The following is a 25,630-nucleotide window of genomic DNA, read 5'->3' on the forward strand; positions in this document are numbered from 1 at the left end:
AAATTTATATCTGCGTTTTTGCTTTTGACGGCAATATACAATAATTTGTCCATAGAAACGTCACCAACTTAATGACAATAATTCTTTTTCATTGATTTGACAGCTCGTAGCAGGAACCAAGCTTTTTCGAACTCTCAACAGAAGCTGTGACCCTCAACACTATGGACCGATGAGAATTAGGTTGGAATGTTTAACAAAAATGTAAATGTAACATTGTCATCAAATGGCCAATCTGCGCCGTTTCGTTTTTTGCATATTTAATGGAAATCGGTCGATTAAAAATAAAATAAAACATTTTCGAATCTCCTTGACTATGGAAATTTTGTGTTGCCAGTTGCCAGAAGAATATTATTTTTTTAATTATACACGCTAAAATAGTCTTAAACTACATCGATTTGTTTAGTGTTAGGTATATTTTTGTGTATATATGTTTTTACAGGCTTGCTCATTTCTGACATTAGACATTATTTTTGTATCAAAATAAAAATTATTATTAATTTTACACGCCAAAATAGGTCTTAAAGTACAGACATTTGTATTGTATTGTGGTCTATTTTTCTATACACAATATCACTGAGGTGGCCTACTCGTATCGAAAGGAGTTTGATTTTTCGTGTTGGAAAACGTATAAAACTCCAGCGTGTCACAGCGCGATTGTCAAATGGAAAAAGTTGGTATTTCCTTTGCCAATGGTGTTTAATATTAGTAAAAAGCTGTTTTAAGATAAGTCTTAATATCGGTGAACATAATATCACGAGTTGGTCAGTGTTCAATCCTGTTAAGGTATGTTTTTGATCGTTTTCATAACATCGCATCATATCGGCTCACCGGCACTTGTACAAATAAAAATATTAGTTTATTTAAAATATTATTATTCATTTCGTTGTTTATGTACTGTAGATTGAATCGTCAGGTATTGAAGTAATTTAAAAAAAACTGCAATGTCATTTTAGTGTCAGTAACAATAATTTTTTCTGTTTGCATAATGCACAATTTAGTGTATATATTATCTTCTAAGGGCATTGAAAGAAGTGTGAATTCAATTACTTGGAGACTAAATGCAGTAGTCTTTAATTAAAAGTAATTGAAGGCATAACGCTAGCATCCACAATGGAGCTCTGATACCAACCCTAATGTATGACAGTAAGAAGGACGAACATATACCTATTATATTGAATGGTGTGAAATTAATTTCCTGGCACGTATTTATGTTTAATCTTGTAAGGATGGGAACATAATGTATACCGTATCTCCTTTCCTTACTCAGCTCACTGCTAAATACGCCCAAATCATTGAAGTAATATTTTGTTTAAACTTAATTAGTACAAGAAATATTTCCCTAGCCGCCGCACTTTTAATAGGCACAGATTATTATTGGTACTGATTTTTTCTCATTGTTATTAAACTTATTCAAAGTGTTTTAAAAATAATTTGTGCTTATTGTGCTACACTATTTTCGTAATAACATACTTGTTTTTTGCGTAAGATTAAGAAAGGGAGGCTTAGATGATTTGGGCATGCAGAGCGAATGAACAAAGAAACAAATGTAAGGAGAAATATATGAAGCGAATGTTAATTATAGAAGAAGTCGTGGACGCCTGAGGAAGACATGTCATGATCAAGTGAAGCAGATACTTGAGTCGGGCCATGTCAAGAGTCTGAATAACACAAGAGTAAGATGATGTATGAATGTGAATGAGACAAGGAGTGTGTGCCTAGACTGACTTGTTTGGTGGTCTGTCCTCTCTCCCTACCCATGCAAAAACGGTATGATGGTTAGTCAGTCGTAAGTCAGTAGATATAAGTCTCAGACGTAAGTCACTAGTTTTAAGAAATATATTTGTACAGCGCCCTTGAGGTGATTTCTCACGAAAACGGCGCTATATAAATTAGCCAAACTTTTCCGATTTTATGTCCGGGTTAAATCTTCCCCATAGGAAAAACTGAACCCTTCCACACACTTTTCCACAAATGATCATCTATTCAATCAACATTATGTAAGTGCATTATATAAGCATAATAAATACAAAACAATACAAGAACAACCCGTCAACTCACCAGAGATCAAATGGGAAAATAATTCACTGACTCCAGATATTTTCATATCAGAGGGTTCGGCTCGGTAGAACTTCTAACAGGGCCTATAAATCCTACTGATCCCTCAACATAAATATTTAAAAAATCTTTCGTTATCCTACATGTATTTAATATGACTGATTTTTGCATTTTTATGTATAAATTTTTTGATAGATCTAATACGCCTAAATTTTTGATGAGAGAGCTAGTTATAATGCCAGTAGCCGAAATAACGAATGGTAATATTTTTATAGTCTGAGAATGCCAAATTCTTTTTATCTCATTTCCTAAATCTGTGTATTTTCTTATTTTTTCATTAACAGATTTTTGAATATTACGGGAATTTGGAATAGCGAAATCAATGATAAAAGTTATTTTTTAAATTTTGTCATGTAAAACTATATCGGGTCTATTATGACTAATCGTTTGGTCTGTTAGTATAATTTTATCATAATATATTTTATAAAATTAGTTTTCAAAAAATGAAAATAAATATTTAAAATAAATATATTAAATATAAACATTCTTTACAATAAAAATAAGTTATGTAAGGCTTTCCTGTAAATAAATACAGTCTTTGAAAATTAAAAATTATGTTATTTGACAGGAATTTTGCGATGCCCTTTTTCACAGATAAAATAAACAAGTTTGCAAGTGACGAAATGACAAGCTTGAATAATAATAAAACACCAAGGCGATGCCATACGTAGTAATGCAAAATCATGTGTTTTTGGTTTGAAAATTTGGTCGCCTAGAAATGTTTCAGATGCTTTAATTAAATACTGCGAGTAGAATACATCTTGGCCTTTGAAATAATCGAGTATTTTTAGATAAGTCTTTTTATAAGCCCAGAAAAAAATAATGTATAGGCCTATTAAAACTGCTTTAAAGTTCAAAATCTCTTACTTACGAACTCATTTTCGGTTATGATTTTATTGTATAATGTGGCAAATTAAGTTATTTATAAAATGATCGGAAAAAAATTAAATATTTATGCCTGAATATCCACAAAATAAAATAAAAGGTACTTTTTGGCCATGTTTTTTTCTTGCATAAATCAAAGCAGGCGGATGGTGTTAAGCGGGAATTTGAACCTTATCGCCATATACGTAAGGTACACGGGAGATGTCTTGGCACAATGAGGATTAATAATGCCTTCTTGACTGTTGCTCTCTTAGATGGCGAGTCCTCGCCACCTGTTCCTCCTGCTGGGGGCCGTGCTCCTGGCTGACCTTACCACCGCGGTGGACCACACCAACTTCAAGACCTGCGAGCAGAGCAGCTTCTGCCGCCGGCTGCGCGCCCTGCCAGCGGACAACTCGCCCTACGAACTTCTGCTGAATACCATCAGCCTGGAAGAGAAGCACACGCTGCAGGTGGAGATGGTCAATAAGGAATATCAGGTGAGATTACCTCCATATTAGCATTGCGTCAAAATTATAACAAGATGTTATAATTTCCCAAATAACAGCCAGATGCCATCAAAGTAGTGATGAGTCATTCACGAGCGAGCTGTACAATCGTGCTAGCTCTTTTTTAAGAATAAACTTTTTTTTTTGGCTCTCCGTAACTTAGTGCCTCCAAGTTAACCCATATTACCTCCTCCACTGGTGCTCAGCCCAATTTTTTGCAACCCTATGTGAAAGCTTAATATATTGGTAATGCATGTTACTTGTAGATTTTAGTAATTTTAGTATTGTCTAGCCTACCAAAATATCAAATTGACAAACTTCAATCAGTGTTTAATGCAGCAGCACGGCTCATAACCGGGGTTTCTAAATATTCGCACATTTCAGTACACCTTCGTAACCTTCACTGGCTCAAGTGCCCTGAAAGAATCCAGTACAAATTGTGCTGGATGGTGTTTAAATCCATCAATGAAATTGCCCCAGCCTACATCTCTGAACTATGCGTCCCGGAAAACACTGGTCTGAGGCAGTCAACTCTTAGATCAGCAACATCATCAGCTGTAGGCAGACTGATGGAACCTAAGCGCAAGCCAAATACTAAGTTTGGTGATCGCGCTTTCGGAGTATCTGGGTTGAAGGCTTGGAATAAACTCCCTCCAGAACTAAGATCCATAACAAGTCCAATAGAATTCAGGTCTAAACTAAAAACTAACCTTTTTAAGCTGTCATACCCTTAAATTAAATACACCATTCCTGAGAGAAAGTCCAATTATATCCAATTTTCCAATTATGTCCGAATTCCTGCAAATAAATTTCGCTAATAAACAATTAGTAAATCTCAAGTGATCTACCAGGTAAGTATGGTACTGTATACTATCTCCATATATAGTTAGTACATCATTGTAGAAGTGTATTATATATTTGTGCAGCGCCCTTGAGGTGATTTTGCACAAAAACGGCGTTATACAAATCATCCAAATATTATTATTATTATTGTAGAATCTACAATTGTAGCAAAACCCGGTCAGCATTAAAATTAAAAGGGGCGTTTACATAGTTATTGTTTTATTTAAATTATAATGTAACTTCACAAAGTATCCGCTGCTATTGGAAAAAAATATACAATAAATTAATAATTGCTTATACATAGCTGGATAAAATTGAGATATAATAAGTTTGCCGATACTCTATAATCTTCAATTAATTATATCAATAGGTTGTTATTGAAGAAATTAACTACGTCAACTAACCCACTTATCTGAAGGTTATTTTATAACAACGCAGACCTGTGAAAAATCACAGGATATTATGATAATTGTAGGATTTATGTAGCTGAAAGAATTTATAAAATATTTGCCTCAGGATCATTGTCTTTCGAAAACAAATACACTGAAGTCCTTTTTTAAATTGTTTCGAAATAACACGGTGCTACATTCCTCGCTTGTACGTCATACTACTCAGTTTGTACAAGGCGCAGAGAGGTATGCAGAAAGTGGAGTGGAAATTGCAGTCAGCGCTGGAAGTGCTGTCAGTTGAGTGGTTTCCACTATTCCATAACAAATAATCACAACATGGAACGAACTCTATAATTTCAACGTGATTTGACTGCTCATATTGCTCGTTAGAACGATTCATACAAAGAACTTACAAAAAAAAAGTCAGCGATCGATTTTTGAAATTCAAAATTTTCAAAAAAAAATTTGAATTTTCTTAATCCAGTAAACCCGAAAATTAGAAACGAAATATTCCACGGACTCAGGATATCTCCAGTGATGAAAGTGACGTCCTACCAAGTGAAATTATGATGAACTAACCCTTGAAAATATATTTTTTCTTTAATGGTTAACATCTTGTGTTCTCCACCCACCCACCCCATTTCCTTCATCCGGTGCTTCAGATTACTGTAGGTTCGGATTATAATGGGTTCAGATTATAGTGGGTTCGGATTATAGTGTGTTCAGATTATAGTTTGCTCGGATTATAGTGGGTTCAGAGTATAGTGGGTTCGGATTAAAGTAGGCTTGGATTATAGTGGGTTCAGATTATAGTGTGTTTGGAGTATTGTGGGTTCGGAATATAGTGGGTTCGATGTGTGGTGTATAGTGGATTTGGATAGTGGGTTCCGATTATTGTGGGCTCGGATTATAATGGGTTGGAATTATAGTGTGTTCGAATTATGGTGTGTTCGGAGTATAGCGGGTTCGGATTATAGTGTGTTCGGAGTATAGTGTGTTCAGATTATAGTTTGCTCGGATTATAGTGGGTTCAGAGTATAGTGGGTTCGGATGAAAGTAGGCTTGGATTATAGTGGGTTCAGATTATAGTGTGTTTGGAGTATTGTGGGTTCGGAGTATAGTGGGTTCGAAGTGTGGTGTATAGTGGATTTGGATAGTGGGTTCCGATTATTGTGGGTTCGGATTATAATGGGTTCGGATTATAGTGTGTTGGAATTATAGTGTGTTCGAATTATGGTGTGTTCGGAGTATAGCGGGTTCGGAGTATAGTGTGTTCGGAGTATAGTGGGTTCGTACTACAGAGACTACATTGTGTATTGTTTGTTTTTAGGTTTCGTTCATCTTGAAGCTGACAGCTTTGGCCGATAGCACCTACCGGCTAATAGTTGATGAGAAGTTGCCCCTGAAGCCGAGATACCGAGTGGAATACGCTCTCAACGGACCACCCAAAACTGACACGTAAGAAAATAATTCACTATTATTGTAGAAAGCAATCACGTATTTTGTGTATTTATAACCCATTAGTCTATTATATAATAGTATTATCTTGTTGTCTCCCTCTTTATGTACATATAAGCACAAACTATGTATTTCTTTTTTGGGCAAAGCGAAACCAGTCGGTATATAAATATGTTTTAAATAAGTGTTTTATTTTTATTAAATAATTCACTTTATAAGCTTCCATTTCATCGTTGACAGAACAAGATACTCTTAGTATCATCCTTGTGAAAGACCACTGGTGTGTAAGGTGTTGTGAAGTTGTTTTATGAGTGTAAAAAATGTTTCTCGAAGGACCTTGAATTTAGTGTAATTACCACTGCACGTGAGACAATATGTTGCATGGAAGGAAGAACTCACCATTAGGAAAAGGGGCACTCGTTCTTCCTGTTTGTTCTTCTCACAGATCACGACTGTGGTACTGAACACGTAACTGTCGCACGATATCGGCGCGGATGAAAGTCATAATAAAGCGAGGTAGGATCTTTCGCGGATGCGGTTTTTATAGTGATTTATGCGGAATATTGAAACAGATTTCTCTAGATATTTATTTATTTATTTTTTACACGCCCTAGTGGGCTTCTCTTTTAAAAAAAAATACAAGCATTTTATATCAGAGTAAATACTTAAAAATTAATACAATAAAGAGAAATGTAAACATAATGGCAAAAATGAATCCTCACACATATAATTGAATTTAAAAGATTCAACAAAACAAAATAGTAGAAGCGGAGAAGTTATATGGGTACCTAGGTCTATTTGTGTCTAGAAGAATAAAAGTGATAGAATATACAACATTTGATTAGTTTTCAAATGAAATATATCACCCAGATCAGAATATTTGTTTCCGAGATTGTGAAGTCTCGGAATCGGAGAATTTTGGTAAGCTAGTGTTCTGGTGTTATTGAAGTAAAAAGGTAAGAAATGTCGGCATGATTTTTTGGGAACATGGATATTGATACATTGAAGTAATTCGGGACAGTCAATTTTAAAATGTAGTATTCTTTGTAACAGTATTAAATCTGTGCTTATTCTTCTTTCTGAAAGTTTCAATAGAGAATATACTGAATGCAAAGTGCACATAAATGTGCAGAAATTGATAGGAAGGTAGGACTAAAGGACAACAATACTCTCTCAGTACAGTGGTCGCAGGTATGTGTGTGAGATGTATGTGTAAATTGATGTATTGCGTATTGGCACAACCAACCACCATTAAAAATTGAAACGTAGCTTGAAATGGCTTTAGCCATCGTGTTTAGTGACCAGATCTGAATAGCCTGGCACTCCCCCATCTCTTTCCCGCTACCCTCGGCCTCGTAACATGCCCTATTTGGGAATGCCATAGTCCAGCTTGTTCCCGACGATTAGCAGCAGTTGGAGTTGGAGCAGTGTTGCGCGGTATTCACACAAAAAAGGGTTGACTTTTTTACATTTAGCGAAAAAATGTTCTGTTATATTTTCATTAAATGTTTCAAAATTAGCAAAAAATTTCCTAGTGTTTCCACTCTTTATAACCGCAGTTATCTGGCATTAATTTGTCAACATACAGTTGTATTTTTTTTATTGTAATAGGTATCTAACATCAGTATTGGACGGTCCCTGCGATAGTCTCCAGGACTTCTGCCGTCGGTTGTAAGGCGAGCTGCTTTTCTTGAAGTCCTTCGTGTCTTTGCGCAGGGATACGCACTCAGAGATAGATGGATATTGCGAGATGGTTGTTATTAAAAACACTTGTGTTTTAATAGATTGATTTATTGCGTTTAATTCAGATGAATTTGTAAGGTGTAAAATGTTACCTAAAATGATTTTATATCTCGAATGAAAGTGAATTTTGTAAAAGGTAATGATACAAGAATCTCACAATGATTTGCACATTTTAATCCAAACCCGTTGTTTTGACATAAAAACACATAGACAGACAATACATAGAAAAGATGAGAGGAAAGGTGATACAGAGATGCGAATTTGTTGTAAAGGATTCTACACATCGAGATAAGAAAAGTGAAGTTAATTTCAAATGATAAATACGAAAATATGAAATGAAATATTTAATCAGACAACACAACACTCAACAAGTATTATTCAGCTAATTAATATATTTTCCGTACCCACTTGATGTGATATAGTTGTGCTACAAAAACACAATACATATCAGCAATTGTTTTTAAAAGCGACAAATTACTAGAGAACATCTTTGATTAGATAATTAATAGATAATTTATGAGTACTCTTTCAGCTTGAATATCTAATATACATGTACTAATACAATAAGTATTACTTAGTATACTTTGTTTTGTGTCTTTATTTGTTATGATAATATCATAAACATAATTTTTGGTAATCAACATCTATTACATGGTAGCAGAAGTCGGGGACGCCCGAGGAAGACATGGCGCGATCTAGTGAATCAGATACTCGAGTCGGGCCATGTCGAGAGTCAGAATAATAGAATAGTATGTACGAGACGTTGTAACTCATCAGTCTATCTGCACAGATAGACCGAGCCACAGCAACGCGTGGCGGGTTAGAGCTAGTATAAAATATTTATAAAAAAATTTGCAAACCTTGACAAATATTTTTCAAATGTTGGTTCATAAAATTATTTAAATTTTTTCTTAAGCATCTATGGTAAACTTTTGTATGCAAGCTGAAAGCGCAATGTTCTCTCTTTCTTTCTAGAGGTACCTAGAGGTAACCTAGAGGTACACATTCATATTTTTAATTTTTAAGAAATGTAGCATTAATTATTAAAAAAATAGCTTTTATAGCTTTAATTTTGCGTTTTCATTGCGTTTATAGCTAAATAGGATAACGTCAAGGAATGAGAATCAGCAAGAGAGGAAAAACAATTAAATTAGCAAAATCACTTGAAACTCAACATGGCACTTGTTTCTACAGTAGAGTGTGTCATGTTCGTTCTACGATTTGTCAATACAAGATTATAGCGACTAAAAAATCTTTTTTATTATCGCTAAAAACACCATTTATCGCTTTAATTCGTGAAAATATTGTTAATGCTATAAATAGGTGTCTCTGCATATACCTTACCGTAGTACAAAATGAGATAGCATAATTTTTATGAGACCGTGTCAGGCTGGGAGATATATCTCCCAAAAAGACTCTATGGGTGTTTGTTATCTTTGAAAAATATCTTCTAAAATTCCCAAAGGGTTTAAAATCTAATTCGGTCATACAGTTTATACTTTCATTTTGTTGGGTTTTATTGTAAGTGTTTTATTATCAGTCTGGAAAAGGTAGTTCTACCCGTTAGGTCGATTGATGCTTAACGTCGGGAAGGGTAGTTCTACCTTTTGCGCCGCCCTCATTTCAATGGCAGAAAAGGCGGAATTATTCAATGTTTTTATATGAATATTATAATACCAATCTCTTTGTAAAGATCCTAACTATATGTACATAATTATCGAATCGTAATGCAAGTCTTCTTTTTATGTTTATCATCGTGCCTTTCGTTTACATCGGTATTTCAACAAAATAATAGTATATTATTTGTTATTGTAATAATTCAATTCCTGGAATGAGGGTTTTTATAACCGTGAAACCCGATTCGAATCTCTATCTCTGTTCCGCACCCACTCAACTCCTATGTGCAAGCGAGCGAGAGGTGTCGGGCGTATTTGAAGAAAGCAGGTTTGGGCAAATACCGATAGGCGAACCGCAATAAACTTATTACAAGGTTAATTGAGTTGCATTTCAAATAATATTAGAATTTCGTTTAGTACTTTTATAGCTTAGGTGTGCTGAGTTACTATGTAGAAATTTTTATTAAAATATTTTAATTATTTTTGAAGATATAGCGATTTAAAACAAATTAAAGAAATTCCCGCGGGACCTTTATTTTGCCCGGAGACAGCGTAGCGCCATAGCAAAAAAAATACCTGACAGAAATGTGTCTTAGTATTGAAACTGGATTTATTTTTAAGTGTTACCATTTATTATTATTATCTATAAGTTGTGATTAAATTAAATGTAATTGGAATTATTGTTTTCAAAATAATCTAATCTCAAGAATGAGTCTCTATTTGTAGTACCTATTATCGATCTTATGAAATACAATTGTTTTATTATCTGCTTTTTAATACCTACAGATAATATGATTTATGTTGAAAACCACTTATAGATTAAAGAAATGATTTTACTCGTCATGCAGCTAATTTGTTTAGGTTTATGATGATATGCTCATGAACAAAACAAGGTTTAAAAAACAAAAACAAAAATATGTACCGTGCAAAAGTGTCCAACTTTGTCTTTGAAGAAAGGAAATATTGGATTGAATCACCGATACAATATTGTATTTGTATGCCTTTCTTGAAAGAATTACATTTTATATGGACAAAACTATTGATTCACAAGGGTTACTGATGGTTTCACCTATTCCTCACATTCATTGAATTCTGGTGTCCCACAGGGATCGGTTCTGTCTCCTACTTTGTTTTTTTTTTGCACATCAATGACCTTTTGTCGTGTGCATCGATTCACTGTTACGCGGATGGCGGTACAGTCCATTTTAGATTTTTGTTTGACAGGCCCCCAAAGTACACACAAACTTTGTAGCAGAGAATAGACGGTTACCTCGAGAGGGTTTCCTCTTGGGGTAAGAATTTATTGTTTAAAACAGTGCTCCGCAACCGGTGTGCCGTGGCACACTGGTGTGCCGTGAGCCGGACACAGGTGTGCCGCGGTCAAATTCAATGTATTTGACATTTTACAATATTTCATTATGTATTTAATACACAATGACAAAATATTTTTCATAATATTGTCTATTTTTAATTGTCTACAGATACTGTTAAAAGACGTATTCACAATATATTAGAAACACTGATTAGAAAACTGCTATTGGCTGAAAAATTTGCGCTTCAGATCAACGAAACAACCGATATTAAAAATAAAGCACAGTTGATAGCTATTGTACTTTTCGTTGACGAGGACTTTATTAAAGAACATTATTTATTCTGTAAGGAGGTTCTAAAGCGAACTACCGGTGAAGAATTTTTTCAAGTAACCGATGATTTCTTCAAAATATATAATATTAAATGGAGCAATTGCATTGCCGTTTGCACGGATGGCGCTGGGGCAATGACGGGTAGTAAAAAGGGTTTTGTCTTTCATGTAAAACAAAAAATCCAACGTTACAATTTACACACAGCTGCATACATCGAGAAGCATTGATGGTCAAAAATTTACCGGAGGAACTTTTGAACACGATGAATGAATGCATTAAAATCGTAAACATAATTAAATCAAGAGCCCTAAACTCGTGAATCTTAGGAATACTCTGTGCAGAAATGGGAGCCGAATATGAATCTTTATTGTTTTATACTGAAATTCGTTGGCTATTCCGAGGCAAAGTTTTGGCTAGATTGTTTGAGCTTCGTTACGAGGTGTGTGAGTTTCGATTAAATCAAAATATGCCCAAACTATATCAGTACCTCGATGATAATTACTGGATAGCCAAACTTGCATACATGGCTGATATATTCGAGCATTTGAATAAACTTAATAACGAACTTCGGCAGAAAGTGTTGCAAAAAGGATGTTTGGAAATGTAGCAAAGGATCAACCATAGTACAATTACAAACAAACAATTAACTGTGGATCTGGCTCAACAACATTTAAGGACTGGTTGTTTCGGAGAATTTGAACAATTCATCAAATTTCAACGTTCATTTTCAAGTTCTGTGAAAGATTTTTTCAAGTTCTGTTTTTATTTCAGTTTTGTCAAGCAACTAGCCTATAATGATATAAAAACAGAACTTTAATAGGACTTTCACAGAACCCGAAAATGAACGTTGAAATTTGATGAATTGTTCAAATTATCCGAAACAACCCGTCCTAAGTATGCTTCAGCAGAAATTTGGTCGGTATTTTTATTCCATTAATACGGAACAATACGATTGGATTCGAAATCATTTTGCAACCAATGCAATAATTTCTACGGAAGCAATGCTTCTGCAAATTTGAGTGGAATTTAAAGATTTAAATAATGACATGACATTAAAACTTCACTTCTCCGAAGATCAATTAGATGTTTCCCGGATTTACGTTAAAAAAGAATATCCTCACATTTCCATCAAAGCATTCTTAACACTACTTCCATTTTCAACGACATATTTATGTGAGCAAAGTTTTTCAACGCTTGTATTAATTAAAAATGATAAGCGGTCATGCTTAAAAGGTCTTGACCAAGAATTTCGGGTTGCGCTGTCAAAAATCGAGCCGAATATAAAACTTTTGTGTTCATTGAAACAAGCGCAGGTTAATTTAACAATTAATCGCTCATTAATTTAACAATTAATCGCTCATTAATTTATTATTATTTTATAATAATTATTAAGATTGAGTAAAAATAAATACGTTATAGTTATATGTATGTATGTATAATTTTCAAATAAAAAAAATAAAATTATTGTAAAATTTGTGTATCAATTTTATATGTATATATTCTAGCTTTTGGTGTGCCGCGGAATTCTAGGAAGAAATTTGGTGTGTCGTAGGTGAGAAAAGGTTGCGGAGCACTGGTTTAAAAGACCCAATCATGTTCGATTATGTCAATCTAGTCTCCTTCAACGGAAACAATCTTCCAACATGCCTTCCATTGATATGCTTGGTGTAACTCCAGCTCCAACTCTTGGTGTAAGCCAGAGTCAAGTTAGCTTTTCAGAAGCTGGGCGTACTGTTCAGGGCCCGCAGATACTAGGTGAGAGGAAGTATGCGCCCCACTGTTTCCCTCTCTTAACGGTTTGCAATCCTTATAGTACAGGAGTCGGGTACATATGATGTCCTTATTCTACCGGTATTACAACAGAATATGCTCCGAGGAACTAGCGTCAGTGATCCCTTCGGCACCGGTGCATAGTCGGGAAACACACCAAACTCACGCCCAACATATGTACATTTTTTCACCCGTACATACGCAGTATGAATATATAGTTTTGTCTGTAAAAATACTCAATTTCTTTCAAGAAAGGCATACAAACAACATAATGTTAGATAGAATCATCGGTACACAATTGTATTTTTATGCCTTTCTCGAAAGAATTTAAACGAACAAAACTATTTATGTATTCATATTCATATTGCATATTTACAGGCGCAAACAATTTGATTAAAAAGCGTATTTTAATAAAATAAATTAATTAACGCTATCTGTGAACACAACAGAATAAAACGAGCGTCGCGTTTTCCTTAAATAGAAGCAAATAAAAAAATTGAGTGTAGTTTTAAAAGATCTTACTATGTACGTTTTGAGAAATTTTCTTGGTTTCCGCAGGCTCACGATCCTGGAGACCGACACTGCCAAGGGTTTCGTGCGCGTTTCCAACACGCTGGGCAACGCAGTGATCCTGCGTTCGGCTCCCTTCCGCGCCGAGTTCTTCGACGCCAAGGGCGACGTGGTTGCCATCATCAACGAGAAGGGTCTCACCACCCTCGAGCACATCCGTGAGAGGAAGACACAGCAGCACAACCAGGGCGAGGGAGACAATGCCGTGGATAGTACCAATAATGGGGTAGGTCTATTTTATTTGTGAATACTAAGGCGAGTCATATTTCGTTTGTTAATAAAGGGGTAAGCAGTATTTTATATGTGAATAAAGGGGTAAGTCGGATTTTATTTGACAATATTGGGGTAAGCCGTATTTCATTTGTGAATACAGGGGTAAGTCATTTTTTCTATTTGTGAATAAAGGGGTAAGTCGTATTTTATTTGACAATATTGGGGTAAGCCGTATTTCATTTGTGAATACAGGGGTAAGTCATTTTTTATCTGTGAATAAAGGGGTAAGTAGTATTTTATTTGACAATATTGGGGTAAGCCGTATTTTATATGTGAATAAATGGGGTTAGTCGTTTTTAATTTGTGAATAATCAAGTCATATTTTATTAATAATATTGTTTTTTGTTTATTGTTTATTGCGGTATTTTAAGTAGGTACGTAGTTATCTATATCCAAATATAATCCTTATATACATATAATTATAGTAACACATTTAAAATTTTGGGAAGCATAATAATTATAGTAACACATTTAAAATTTGTGCAGCCTGAAGAGAAAGACCCCGGTGCATGGGAAGAGAACTACAAGTCACATCACGACTCCAAGCTACTTGGCCCCGAAGGCTTGTCTATGGACGTCACCTTCCCCAAGGCAACTCACCTTTATGGTAAGCCCAAATATATCATTTGATCTACCAGAAAAATGAATAAGTTATGCGTTTTATAATAATTCTCTGCCTCACAATTTAGGGAATGAACTCCACACAGGAGGGCCAATATCATCTGTGGGGATGTTGAGTGGAAGGCCTTCTTAAGGAGAGGACGAGGTGCACATGGGTCATGAAGAGAATCGTGTTCATCAAGAGAATGTTTTAGGCGAGAGAAAACACAGACAAATCGTTCCACAGCCGAGCTGTTTCAAGGTAACTCAAGATGAGTCGTAGAAACGATCCGTTCTCATGCTGAAGGGATCAGTGACGTTAGTTCCTCGGAGCATCGACGAGGACAGCCACCTGACACCTGCAAAGATTACAAACCGTTTGTTAAGTTAAGGGAATCTATTAAACAGACAGCCCGTTTCTGCACAGAGTCAAAGGTTTTTACCTTAGGGCTCCGGAAGTAACTGCCAAGAGCAGAGGTTACTGCCAAATTTAACAGTGGAGTGGAGTTACGATATTTACAGATTCAGCAGTTGTGTACTATCTGCAGTATCTGAGGCCCTGCGCATTACAATTATTGTCTTACTTTTGTAGAAAACTCTCGTCACAGCTAGCGTGATCGCCTACTATAGCAGCGCCAACGGCTGATTCGAGCGTTTCAGATTACCTGCCATTAATAGAAAACTAATTATATATTTAACCTTGTCTAGGCATCCCCGAGCACGCGGACAGTTTTGCGCTCCGAACCACCGTTGGACAGGAGCCCTACCGGCTCTATAACTTGGACGTGTTTGAGTACGAGTTGCAATCCACTATGGCTCTGTATGGATCCGTTCCAGTTATATACGCTCATGGGTATGCACACTATTTATTATCTGCATTAAACTAAACGATATTTCGCCGCAGGACATGAAATGTCATATTAAATTGTAATAACACACACCATATTCTCATTAATGTACATTCACATATTATACTGAAATCCGTACATGTTTTGCTTTGAAAACCCCTTGATTTGTTCAGTTTTGCTATCAAACAGCTAAACCTGTTCAGTCGATTCGTTAACTCTTTGCACGCGGCCGTATCAACTGTTGTTACGGCAAAAAGTCTATACTCACACGCGGCTGTATCAACAGTTGATACGGAAACTTTGACGGCCGATATTCCAGCGCTCTTTCGTCATAAATGTATTTCTTGCTCACTTGGACATTCGTAAAACTATCACGATGCTGACATCTACAAGAATTTCTCAAAAATAAAATTGTATTTCTTAAAAAAAGATCGATAATCAAGTGCACCTCTTCGCGCCTTTTAGTCCTTTAGTTTACATTTTTGTCAATGGATGGCGTTAGTATTAGTATGTCATTCACAACTTTTCATAACTAAAAATGATAAGTGATCATGTCCCAATTGTGTCTATCAACGCAGTGGCCTAAGTACACACACGCCGAGTGAATGGCGGGACCACATTCAAAAGATACGGTACGTCTTTGTATGAAATTTCATGTTTTTGTTTTTATAAACATCTAAGAGTGTTGACTCACGAGGATTTGTTTTCATATTGTGGAGAATAATCTGTTCTGTCTATATAGTCCAATAAATCATGCCAGAATGCTATAATTTGACATTTAATTGCGTGCATAGGTATTTGAAAATATGCACCGCGTACGGGTATAGATAAAACGGACCAAATTAACGCGTTCAAAAGGTTAACTTTTAGGAATGTGGTCTCATAAAAATCGTTGTCTCCCTTACTGTCATGGTGAGAAATGTGATCTAAACGATGTTAGAAAGAGAAAACACCACGCCTTATATTCAAATCTATAAATTAGTTTTTTATTATATTGATAACAAATGCATGAGATATGTGACCCATATTATTGTTTTTCAGCGTGGACCACACAGTGGGCGTGCTGTTCCTCAATGCGGCCGAGACCTGGGTGGACGTGGAGAACAGCCGCGACTCCAATATGGTCTCCTCCATCGTCAGCTTCGTCTCCGGCACACAGGCCGAGGAGCGGGTGTCGGCGCGCTTCATCAGCGAGGCTGGCATCATGGAGGTGTACGTCATGCTAGGGCCCTCACCCTCCGACTGCTTCAAGCAGTACACCACGCTGACCGGCACCGCACCACTGCCTCAGGTGACTATAATTGCACATACCACTCCACATACACTTGGTCAGCTTCACGGTTCATGTATACGTCTGAAGAATAACTTAGAAAATTGGGAAAATGCATTTGATGGAGTTTTTCGCTCTGTTTCAATGTTTGTAATTGTTTCCAACTGTTCTCCCTGTTTCCAACCGTTCTCCCTGTTTCAACTTGTTTCTATATCTGTTTCCAGCTGTTCTTCCTCAGATCTCCCTTATTCAACTTGTTTTTATATCTGTTTCCAGTTGCCCTCCCTATTGTTTCTGTTTCCATCTAATCTTCATGTTTCTGTGTCTGATTCAAGTTGCTCTTCCTGTTTCTACTTGTTTCTGTTTCCATCTAATCTTCATGTTTGTGTATCTGTTTCCAGTTGCTCTCCCTGTTTCTGTATCTGTTTCCAGCAGTTCTCCCTGTTTAACTTGTTTCTTTGTCTGTTTCCAGCTGTTATCCCTGTTTCAACTTGTTTTTGTATCTTTTTCCAGCTGTTATCCCCACTTCAATTTGTTTTTGTATCTGTTTCCAGCTGTTCTCGCTGGCCTACCACCAGAGCAGGTGGAACTACAACGACGAGGAAGACGTGGCGGGAGTGGATGCCGGCTTCGACCTGCACGACATCCCCATGGACGTGATCTGGCTGGACATTGAGTACACCGACGGAAAGAAGTAAGACATGTTTTGATCTTGCTTTGTGTTTGGGGAGATCCTCCTAAGAACGTGATTTGAGACGCTACGACAGCCAACAAAGGAGTACTCCTGGCTAGGATGTATTAAATTCGTATTGCGGTATTTCAGATACTTCACCTGGGATCCGATTAAGTTCGCCACGCCCGGCGACATGGTGGCTAACCTGACGGCCAAGGGGCGCCGCATGGTGGTCATCATCGACCCGCACATCAAGAGGGAGGTTGGATACTTTGTGCACGACGAGGCTACCGATAACGGCTACTACGTCAAGGACAAGGACGGCAAGGATTACGAAGGTGACCTTTTTTTAAATGAAAAAAATTTTACTGAATTTCCGTTTAACTACCCAAGCCCCTGCCATATTTTGACAAAAGGTCAGAGTATTTCCGATTTGCAGTAAAATCCAAATAAATGGAATATTTCTGAATATATTAGGAAACTAAAAACTGCTTTTGAAAGGTGATAAATATACTTTCAAATTGTATTATTATAAATTAAAAATTTTAATGCGAACATAATTTTTTTTTTAAATGGCTCATGAAAAAAATATTAAAACACATGCATTTTATTAAACAAAATGTATTTATTACAAGTGTTACCTTTGGTTTCAAAAAGGTGCACATTTTAATTCTTCTGTGGTTAAATTCTATATTTGAATATAAAGCATGGTGTTTTCTCTTTCTAACACCGTTTAGATCATATTTCTCACCATGAGAGTAAGGGAGATAGAAGGATTTCTATGATACCATATGAGTTGTTCCCAAAAGCCAACAGTCTGAAGCAGTGGCGGCCAGCTAATATGTGCTCCCGAGCGCCGAACAACCAACAAGATTTCCGACATGGCTAATCACAATACGAAACTCGGTTCGGTTATAATATCTCATTCAAAAGGTACCTACTTATTAAGCGCGCTTAACTTGCAGACCGACTTTGACTTGTGCCTATGTTCGTAGCAGTTCGTTTTCGATTGCGATCCAAAATTTAACTGCTTTGTCGCATATTCTGTGGAACAGTCGAAAGCGTGGGTCCATACCATTACATACTATTCTTTGCAAATAATACCATATCAAGAACGGCGTTCGGAGTTTTACCACCACATCAGAAGGAACGGTTTATTCAGTAGAAAGTTAAACTAAAACGCGTATGTTTGATATTATTGTCGATATCGTTGTTTCAATTTACCATCTGCTATTTTTCAGCGAATGTTACGCTGCTTCGATACAAGCATACAGGATAAAACTTGTCATTAAGAGATGAGTGATGGTCAGATTACTTATTATCAGTTCAGTCAGTACTCGCCGTTGCCAGGCATTGTCTCTTGAATTTAAAACTTTTCTTACTCTGAGAAAGTTTTGAAGTTTAATTGCAGGTTATATCGATCTTGTATATCAATTATTAATAAGGCATATCAATTGCATGTTATACTAATTTATGATTACTTTTGTGTTTGTTCAACGTATAAATTAAGAATGAGTTTGAATGTGGAATACATTAAGAATAATAGGTCGAGTTTTGAAAACAAAGTGATAATAAAAAATGCCGGTCCACCTAAAACCTGAACTGATAATAAAATAAGAGTGCAAATCTGGATCGAAGAAGTTTACTCGATCATTTAACAAAACAATGTATAACAAAGCTTGTAGCTCTGTGCATGTGATCAATTGAATAGTTTATTTTGTTTTACGTGTTTAATTTACGATGTTGATTCAGTTTGGACAATCAGCGGTGTTACTGATGTAACTCACCTTTCTGAAAAAATCAAAAAACATAATTCTTATCATTTACATTTACAAAAAGTTTTGAGCTTAAAGGTTTTAGGAAAAGTTGACATCAGAATGCAATTGGATTCAGGCTACCGTGCCTAAGGTAAACACCATAATGAGCTATTTAATAAAAATCGATACAGGTCAAATTTCCCAGAACATGATTTCAATGTGACGCTTAAAACGTATGACTTCCTAAATAAAGTTCAGTACCTAAAAGGTAAACTCTGTGCAATTTACGCCCGCGACGAATTTTCAAAAGCTAACGGCGATTTATCAATTTTACAACTTTTTTATAGTACTTGTTTATTAGAAGACTTTCCCGAGACTGTGAAATTACTAAAACTTTTGTGCACCATTCGTGACCTTTGGAATGACCTCAGTTGAAAGCTAAAGATGTTTCTCAACGTTAAAAAGAATAAAATCTTTTAACACGTTGAGCCAGGACAGACTGAACGCACTATCAGTGTTAAGCATTGATAGAGGTCTTTGCTAAACAAAATGAACAGAGAATAGAACTTCTTTATAAATAGGTATGTACCTTTATTTAATTTATTTTATGACTTAATGTTGTAATCCGGTGAACCCCCACATATTTTGACCACCGGCCGCCACTGGTCTGAAGGCTTAAAAATAACATTTTTGGTTGAAGAGATAATCTCAAGGGAATTTCCGTTTTAGGAATATAACTTAAGGCGATACCATACGTAGCAATGCAAAATCATGTGTTTTTGGTTTGAAAATTTGGTCGCCTAAAAATGTTTCAGATGCTTAAATTTATTATTATATATATATATAATTAAATACTGCGAGTAGAATACATCTTGACCTTTGAAATAATCGAGTATTTTTTAGATAAGTCTTTTTATAAGCCCAGAAAAAAATAAAGTATTAGGCCTATGAAAGTTCAAAACCTCCTACCTACGAACCCATTTTTGGTTATGATTTTATTGTATAATGTGGCAAATTAAGTTATTTATAAAATGATTGAAAAAAAAAAAAAATTATGTTTGAACATCCACAAAATAAAATAAAAGGCACTTTTTGGTCATGTTTTTTTCCTGCATAAATCAAAACAGGCGGATGGTGTTAAGCGGGAATTTAAACCTTATCGCCATCTACGTAAGGGTTGTTATTGATAGCGGCTCAATTTAAAATATTACACGACGTAGTGCATCGCCGTAAGAATAGATTCCTGGGAATTTTCCTATCATTATCGGGATTATTAAAAATTTATATTTAAAATTAAATAAATTTAGGATAATATTTTATTTAAAAATAAGACAATTATTTATAAATTTTTGTTATATACATAGGAACATTTATTTAAAGAATACAGAAATAATAAAACAGTCTTCTCTTCAAGCTGCAATAGAAACAAAACAAAGAGAAAAATTTTACAAAAAAAGGGAATAAATGTAGTTAACAAAGAAAAAATGAAAAGTTAATTAATATAAATTGATTGTGATCTTTCCAGGATGGTGTTGGCCCGGATCTTCCAGCTACCTGGACTTCTACAACCCCGCCGTGCGTCAGTACTACTCCAGCAAGTACGGATTCAGCTCCTTCCAGGGCACATCCGATAAAGTCCACATCTGGAACGACATGAACGAACCCTCTGTGAGTACTTTTTACACCATCACATTTTCATCTCTTCTTCGAGAAATCTCCTATTTCTACTCTGAACTGTTGAATTTTCGAAATGTACGTAAAACCGGAAATTATCTCCACATAATACAGAAATGTAATACAAAAGCAAACACACAAAATAAGGTGATTAAAAATGTTTTCATTTTCCAACTTTTACATTTTTCTCAGTTTTACTCATTTTTTAATGTTCCTTTAGAAAACTTGAAAAAGAGGTTTTGTAAGAGATGATTCAAAATACTAATTTCGGTTGTGTGTCTGTGTGTAACTCCGCTTCAATGAACTCTACAACTTTAGCTTTGAATTTAAGCTTCGTTTTTAAAATTAGCGTTTGTTTGCAAAATTAAAGTGTTAATGTATCTACTATTTTGAAAATTGGAACTGATTTGTGGGGAATTCAGACTATCCCCGTTGATGCATTATATTTAGATGAGACACGAAATGAAAAAATTTGCTTCCACTCTCCATCTCGTTCGAACGCCGAACGACAGTGTGACTAGACATAGTTGTTTGACTGTCCTTCCTCTCAGCCTGCCCCTGCGGTGAAATGGCGTGATGGTTAGTTATTAACTTGTGCACGTTTCAGGTGTTCAACGGGCCCGAGGTCACCATGCCAAAGGACTGCCTGCACTTCGGCGGCTGGGAGCACCGGCACGTGCACAACACCTACGGCCTGATGCACACCATGGCCACGCACGAGGGCCTGATCCAGCGCTCTGGCGGCAAGGACCGCCCCTTCGTGCTGACCAGGTCGCACTTCGCTGGATCACAGAGGTACGCACTGGAAGGCTTGACTTAAACACTCTGCTGCCTTGGTAAAATATGTTTTTAGGGAAACGTATAGAGCAGGTGCGGTCCGTCTATACATGCTATGGATGCTCTGCATCCCTTGCATTTTAGATTAAAAAGATTTGGACTTCTAGCCGTAAACAGCAATCATCATCATCACTTTTGGATCTACAACCCCTGGTGGGTCTTGGCCTCCTCAAGAGTCTTCCTCCACTCATCTCGGTCCCGCGCCAGCTCTCTCCAGTTTCGAAGCTCCAAGGCAGACAAATCTTTGAGGATGTTGTCGCTCCATCTTAACCTTGGCCTTCCCAGGCTCCTTCTCCCTATCGGTCTTGAGTTCAGCAGGGACTTTGGTTCTTGATGCTCGGTCATTCTCTCCACATGACCTAGCCACCGAAGTCTTCCCAGTTTTATGAACTTGTTTCAGATAGAAACAAAACAGCAATAGTGCAATTTAAATATTTTAATAATACTACAGCGACCTTAATGTGATTTTTTTTACAAAAACGGCGCTGTAAAATATACAAATATAATTATTATAAGAGATTGTGCATATTATCGTCCCGTTTCTGTGTGCGCACAATGAACGACACGATACTAACAGCTCGGCGAATCTAAATACACATACATTTTCAAATACTGTGAAACGCGTAAAGCACCCTGTGGTGTGGAAACGATCTGTAAACCGTATTCAAGAATGCTAGAACGTACGTTCTTTTCGCGCATGCGCACTGAGACCCGTAAGCCAATATCTTCATCAACTTTATACAATATTAATGACAGCATCCAACCTACAAAAACCGTCTTTATTGCTCATATGTATAATGCACAGAATCGTATACTATATTATTAATCCGTTGGATTATATGCGCGCGCTGCTTTGACAGTTTGCTTTGAGCTTGAATACTGAAGTCGAATTCTTATTGAATACATATTATTAACCTGCGATTTACTTTTTAATCATAATTTAAATAAATAAAAATTAATACCCAAAATAAGATGGATACTTCACCGACGTGTTCTTACGCTGTAAACGATAATAGTGAATTGTGTGGTTGTATAATTGAATCATTAATGCGAAAAAAATTTGTGTCTCTCGGCCATTTGCGAATGAGTTATGGAACTTAATGGAGATAATTTTAGACGGTACCTAATTGTATCTTGTTCATGGGCTAGCGTCTAGATGTGCATATTTGAAATCTAGTACGTAGTACGTACGAGTATAAACATTTGCATCCCTTCTACAAAAAGTCACCGACCTCCACTGGTATAGAGTAGTAGAGGTAAGAACAGATTCTTTGTCCTGACCAGGACATGATGGAGGCACTCAGAGATGCGCATAATCTACCCATTCCTTTCCTTATTCTTGACTTGAACGCTCGACTCGAAAACCTCGTCAGCTCAATATGATTTGAGATTTTCACGGCCAAAAGTATTATCGTGATTTATTTTTGTGGTATTATGCTGTGTTGCGCTTACTCTTTAGCCAAAGTTTCGGAGAGCGTTACAGTGTTCATAATCAGGGCAGATGCGTAATTATTGTGCATTATTAATGTGTATTACACATCTGCCCGGATGATGGACACTGCAAAGCTTTCCGAAAAGATGGCTAAAGAAGGAGATAGTGCAACACTGCATATTATCCTAAAAATAAATCGCGATAACTCTGTTATTTTTCAAGCTTTTTTCCTGAAGATACATAAACCATGTATGTAACATCTGAAACTGCATACGGATTACAAAACTTCAGATGAACTTGTCGAGAATGATATTTGATGGAATTGGGTGAAAGTGAGTGCAGGATACAAACAATGAATAGGAGGAAAAGGATAACCAAATCACTTACCACTAGTGCATTTGCTGGAAGTATTTGGGCATACAAAACAATTACAAATCACTTGTATCACTGTGACACTGTTACCCGATAATAATCCAGGTAAAATTATGTACCAAAAAACCATGAATTTGAATACCAAAAAACAATATTTTCTTCACAACAAACAACACCAACCAACTTCGAAGATAATTTTATTATTTTTCCCCACTCAAAACAAAAGAACTCGAATTTTTACTTTCTTTTGTTCCATTTTTCAAACTAATTAGTAGTGATGGTTAGGAAGGTAGGAACTGGACAAATAGCATGAAGGTAGGTACCAAACATATTCTCGGATATGATTTGAGATTTTCACACAAAAAGAATTATTGTAATTATTTTTAGGGTTATTATGCCACCGAAACATTGGCTAAAGAAGGAGAAAGCGGAACAGGGTATACAGTAGCATACAATTAATTAAGTTTATTCCAGATATGCTGCCGTCTGGACCGGTGATAACATGGCGGAGTGGGGCCATCTCAAGGCTACAATCCCAATGTGTCTGTCTCTTGGAGTCGCTGGCATCAGCCAGTGCGGCGCCGACGTCGGTGGATTCTTCAAGTATCCGGAGAGCGAGCTGATGACAAGGTGGTACCAGGTGTGTAGTCAGGAGTCTTCCAATATCCCTCTCTATATTGTTGTACATAGTAATTCTTTCTGTGAAAAGAGATAACTAAATATTTTTTTAGTACAAACGGCAAAACCCAAAATACATGAGTTTTTTTTAACTCCACATAGGAAAAGGTTTCCCTCAGGGTCTATGTCATCTTTGGGTATGCTGAATGTATATTTTTTTTTGCAGGCATCTAGAAGATTAACCCTTCAGTTCTTTCATCACTTTTGTAAAGTTTGCAATGTTTTATGCGTATTTAAAATGCGCTAAATACATCTTATTTTTTAATTTTCCATAAAAACAAATACTGTTTTAGAAACTGCATAAAATTATCTTTCTGGTGTATGCATTCAAAATAAACATTACTATTTCTAAATAATAAAATTTTAATATCAAAAGTGAAAAATGTTGTCAAAAACGCTAACCACATTTTTACTTAAATTATTACTACAATCATAGAAAAATTGAGAGAACTCGATATTTTGAAAAGACGTTTGTTTTGTTTGGAGAATTTGTAAGAAAATTGTACCTTCACTTTTGTCTCGATCGTAAAAAGATCCTATTGAAATATACTATGAATGCGAAAAAACAATGTATGCAATCAAATGTTTTATACTGTTCAAAAAGATACATATTTCACATTTAAATGAATGCTTGGCCAAATTAATGCATTTTAATTTTTCTTGAAGAGTACGCACTTTTTTCTCCAGACTATTGGACTAAGGCTCTAAAACTAGGGAGTAAAAAGATGCACACAAGCACTGCTGTGTTTGAATATCTAACGATAACTAATATCAGAAGCAGGCGCCGACGGTGATCAATCGAGAAAAATGGTACAAAAATTGCTTGCTTTTAAAGATTAATGCGGTAAAAAAATGCTTAGAGGAACGATGCGTTCCATTCAGGACTCTCCAGCAGGACTCTAAATCCATTGCCTTGCATCGCAGTGGGAGGGATGGATTATATATCCATCACTCCTGGATACACTGACCGTAATTCCTACCCATTCCTCATGCCTTTTTCCTTTCCAGAACTTACTCTCCTTCCTTTCTTTAAAAAAATCCTTCTCATAACATCCCCAAAGATGACACAGGTCTTAAAGAAAATTGAAGTGAAGATAAAGTAATTTATATTTTAAAGTTTGTACGAAATTAATTCAGGACTGGAAGAAACAAACGATGGCTGAACGTTTCACTATATGAGATTATTTGTGTGTTCTCTCCAGGCCGCAGCGTTCCAGCCCTTCTTCCGCGCTCACTCCCACATTGACACCAAGCGCCGCGAGCCCTGGCTATACGATTCCGACACCACCGGTCTTATCCGTGACGCCATCCGCAGGCGCTACGCCTATCTGCCGCTGTGGTGAGTTCACCTCATACATTCTACAAACAAGTCATCCAAGGACCCTCCACTACCCCGTATGAGAACCTGACACTTTTGACCACTCGGCTATTGACCGGTCCTACTTAAAAAGCGTTATTTACAAAGTAAAAAACCAAAAATATATAATACAATGTGTTTCGTGACGCTGAATTGTTTTAACGCTTCAACCAACAAGGAGGCTAGGATTCAAATTTTACTGGTTTGAATCTGCGCAGTGTGGCTTTGAGTGGAATCGAGCCGCCATCTAATGACAGTTGACAAAACCACCGTACCGATAAAACAACCGATGTGTCGATTCGAATTTTAGCCGGAGTTATAATTAGCTCAAACTTATAC

The 25,630-nt window shown here is 36.3% G+C and overlaps 1 protein-coding gene across 1 annotated transcript in view; it reads left to right on the plus strand.

Moving 5' to 3' along the window:
• The first annotated feature begins 562 nt into the window (after positions 1-562).
• The window catches only part of GCS2alpha (glucosidase 2 subunit alpha), a 31,983-nt gene continuing 6,915 nt past the window's right edge, over positions 563-25,630 (plus strand). Inside the window, exons 1-13 of the mRNA XM_089649632.1 lie at positions 563-783; positions 3,255-3,479; positions 6,051-6,178; positions 13,509-13,746; positions 14,280-14,400; positions 15,102-15,246; positions 16,283-16,532; positions 17,066-17,205; positions 17,335-17,522; positions 20,467-20,609; positions 21,223-21,410; positions 23,731-23,896; positions 25,137-25,273. Coding sequence (XP_089505758.1) covers positions 3,255-3,479; positions 6,051-6,178; positions 13,509-13,746; positions 14,280-14,400; positions 15,102-15,246; positions 16,283-16,532; positions 17,066-17,205; positions 17,335-17,522; positions 20,467-20,609; positions 21,223-21,410; positions 23,731-23,896; positions 25,137-25,273 — 2,069 coding nt within the window. The 5' untranslated portion in view covers positions 563-783. The remainder of the gene's footprint in view (positions 784-3,254; positions 3,480-6,050; positions 6,179-13,508; positions 13,747-14,279; positions 14,401-15,101; positions 15,247-16,282; positions 16,533-17,065; positions 17,206-17,334; positions 17,523-20,466; positions 20,610-21,222; positions 21,411-23,730; positions 23,897-25,136; positions 25,274-25,630) is intronic.

This window comes from Hesperophylax consimilis, chromosome 30 (assembly GCF_061612785.1).
Source record: "Hesperophylax consimilis isolate HC1 chromosome 30, BYU_Hcon_1.0, whole genome shotgun sequence".
NCBI classification, from domain to species: Eukaryota; Metazoa; Arthropoda; class Insecta; order Trichoptera; family Limnephilidae; genus Hesperophylax; species Hesperophylax consimilis.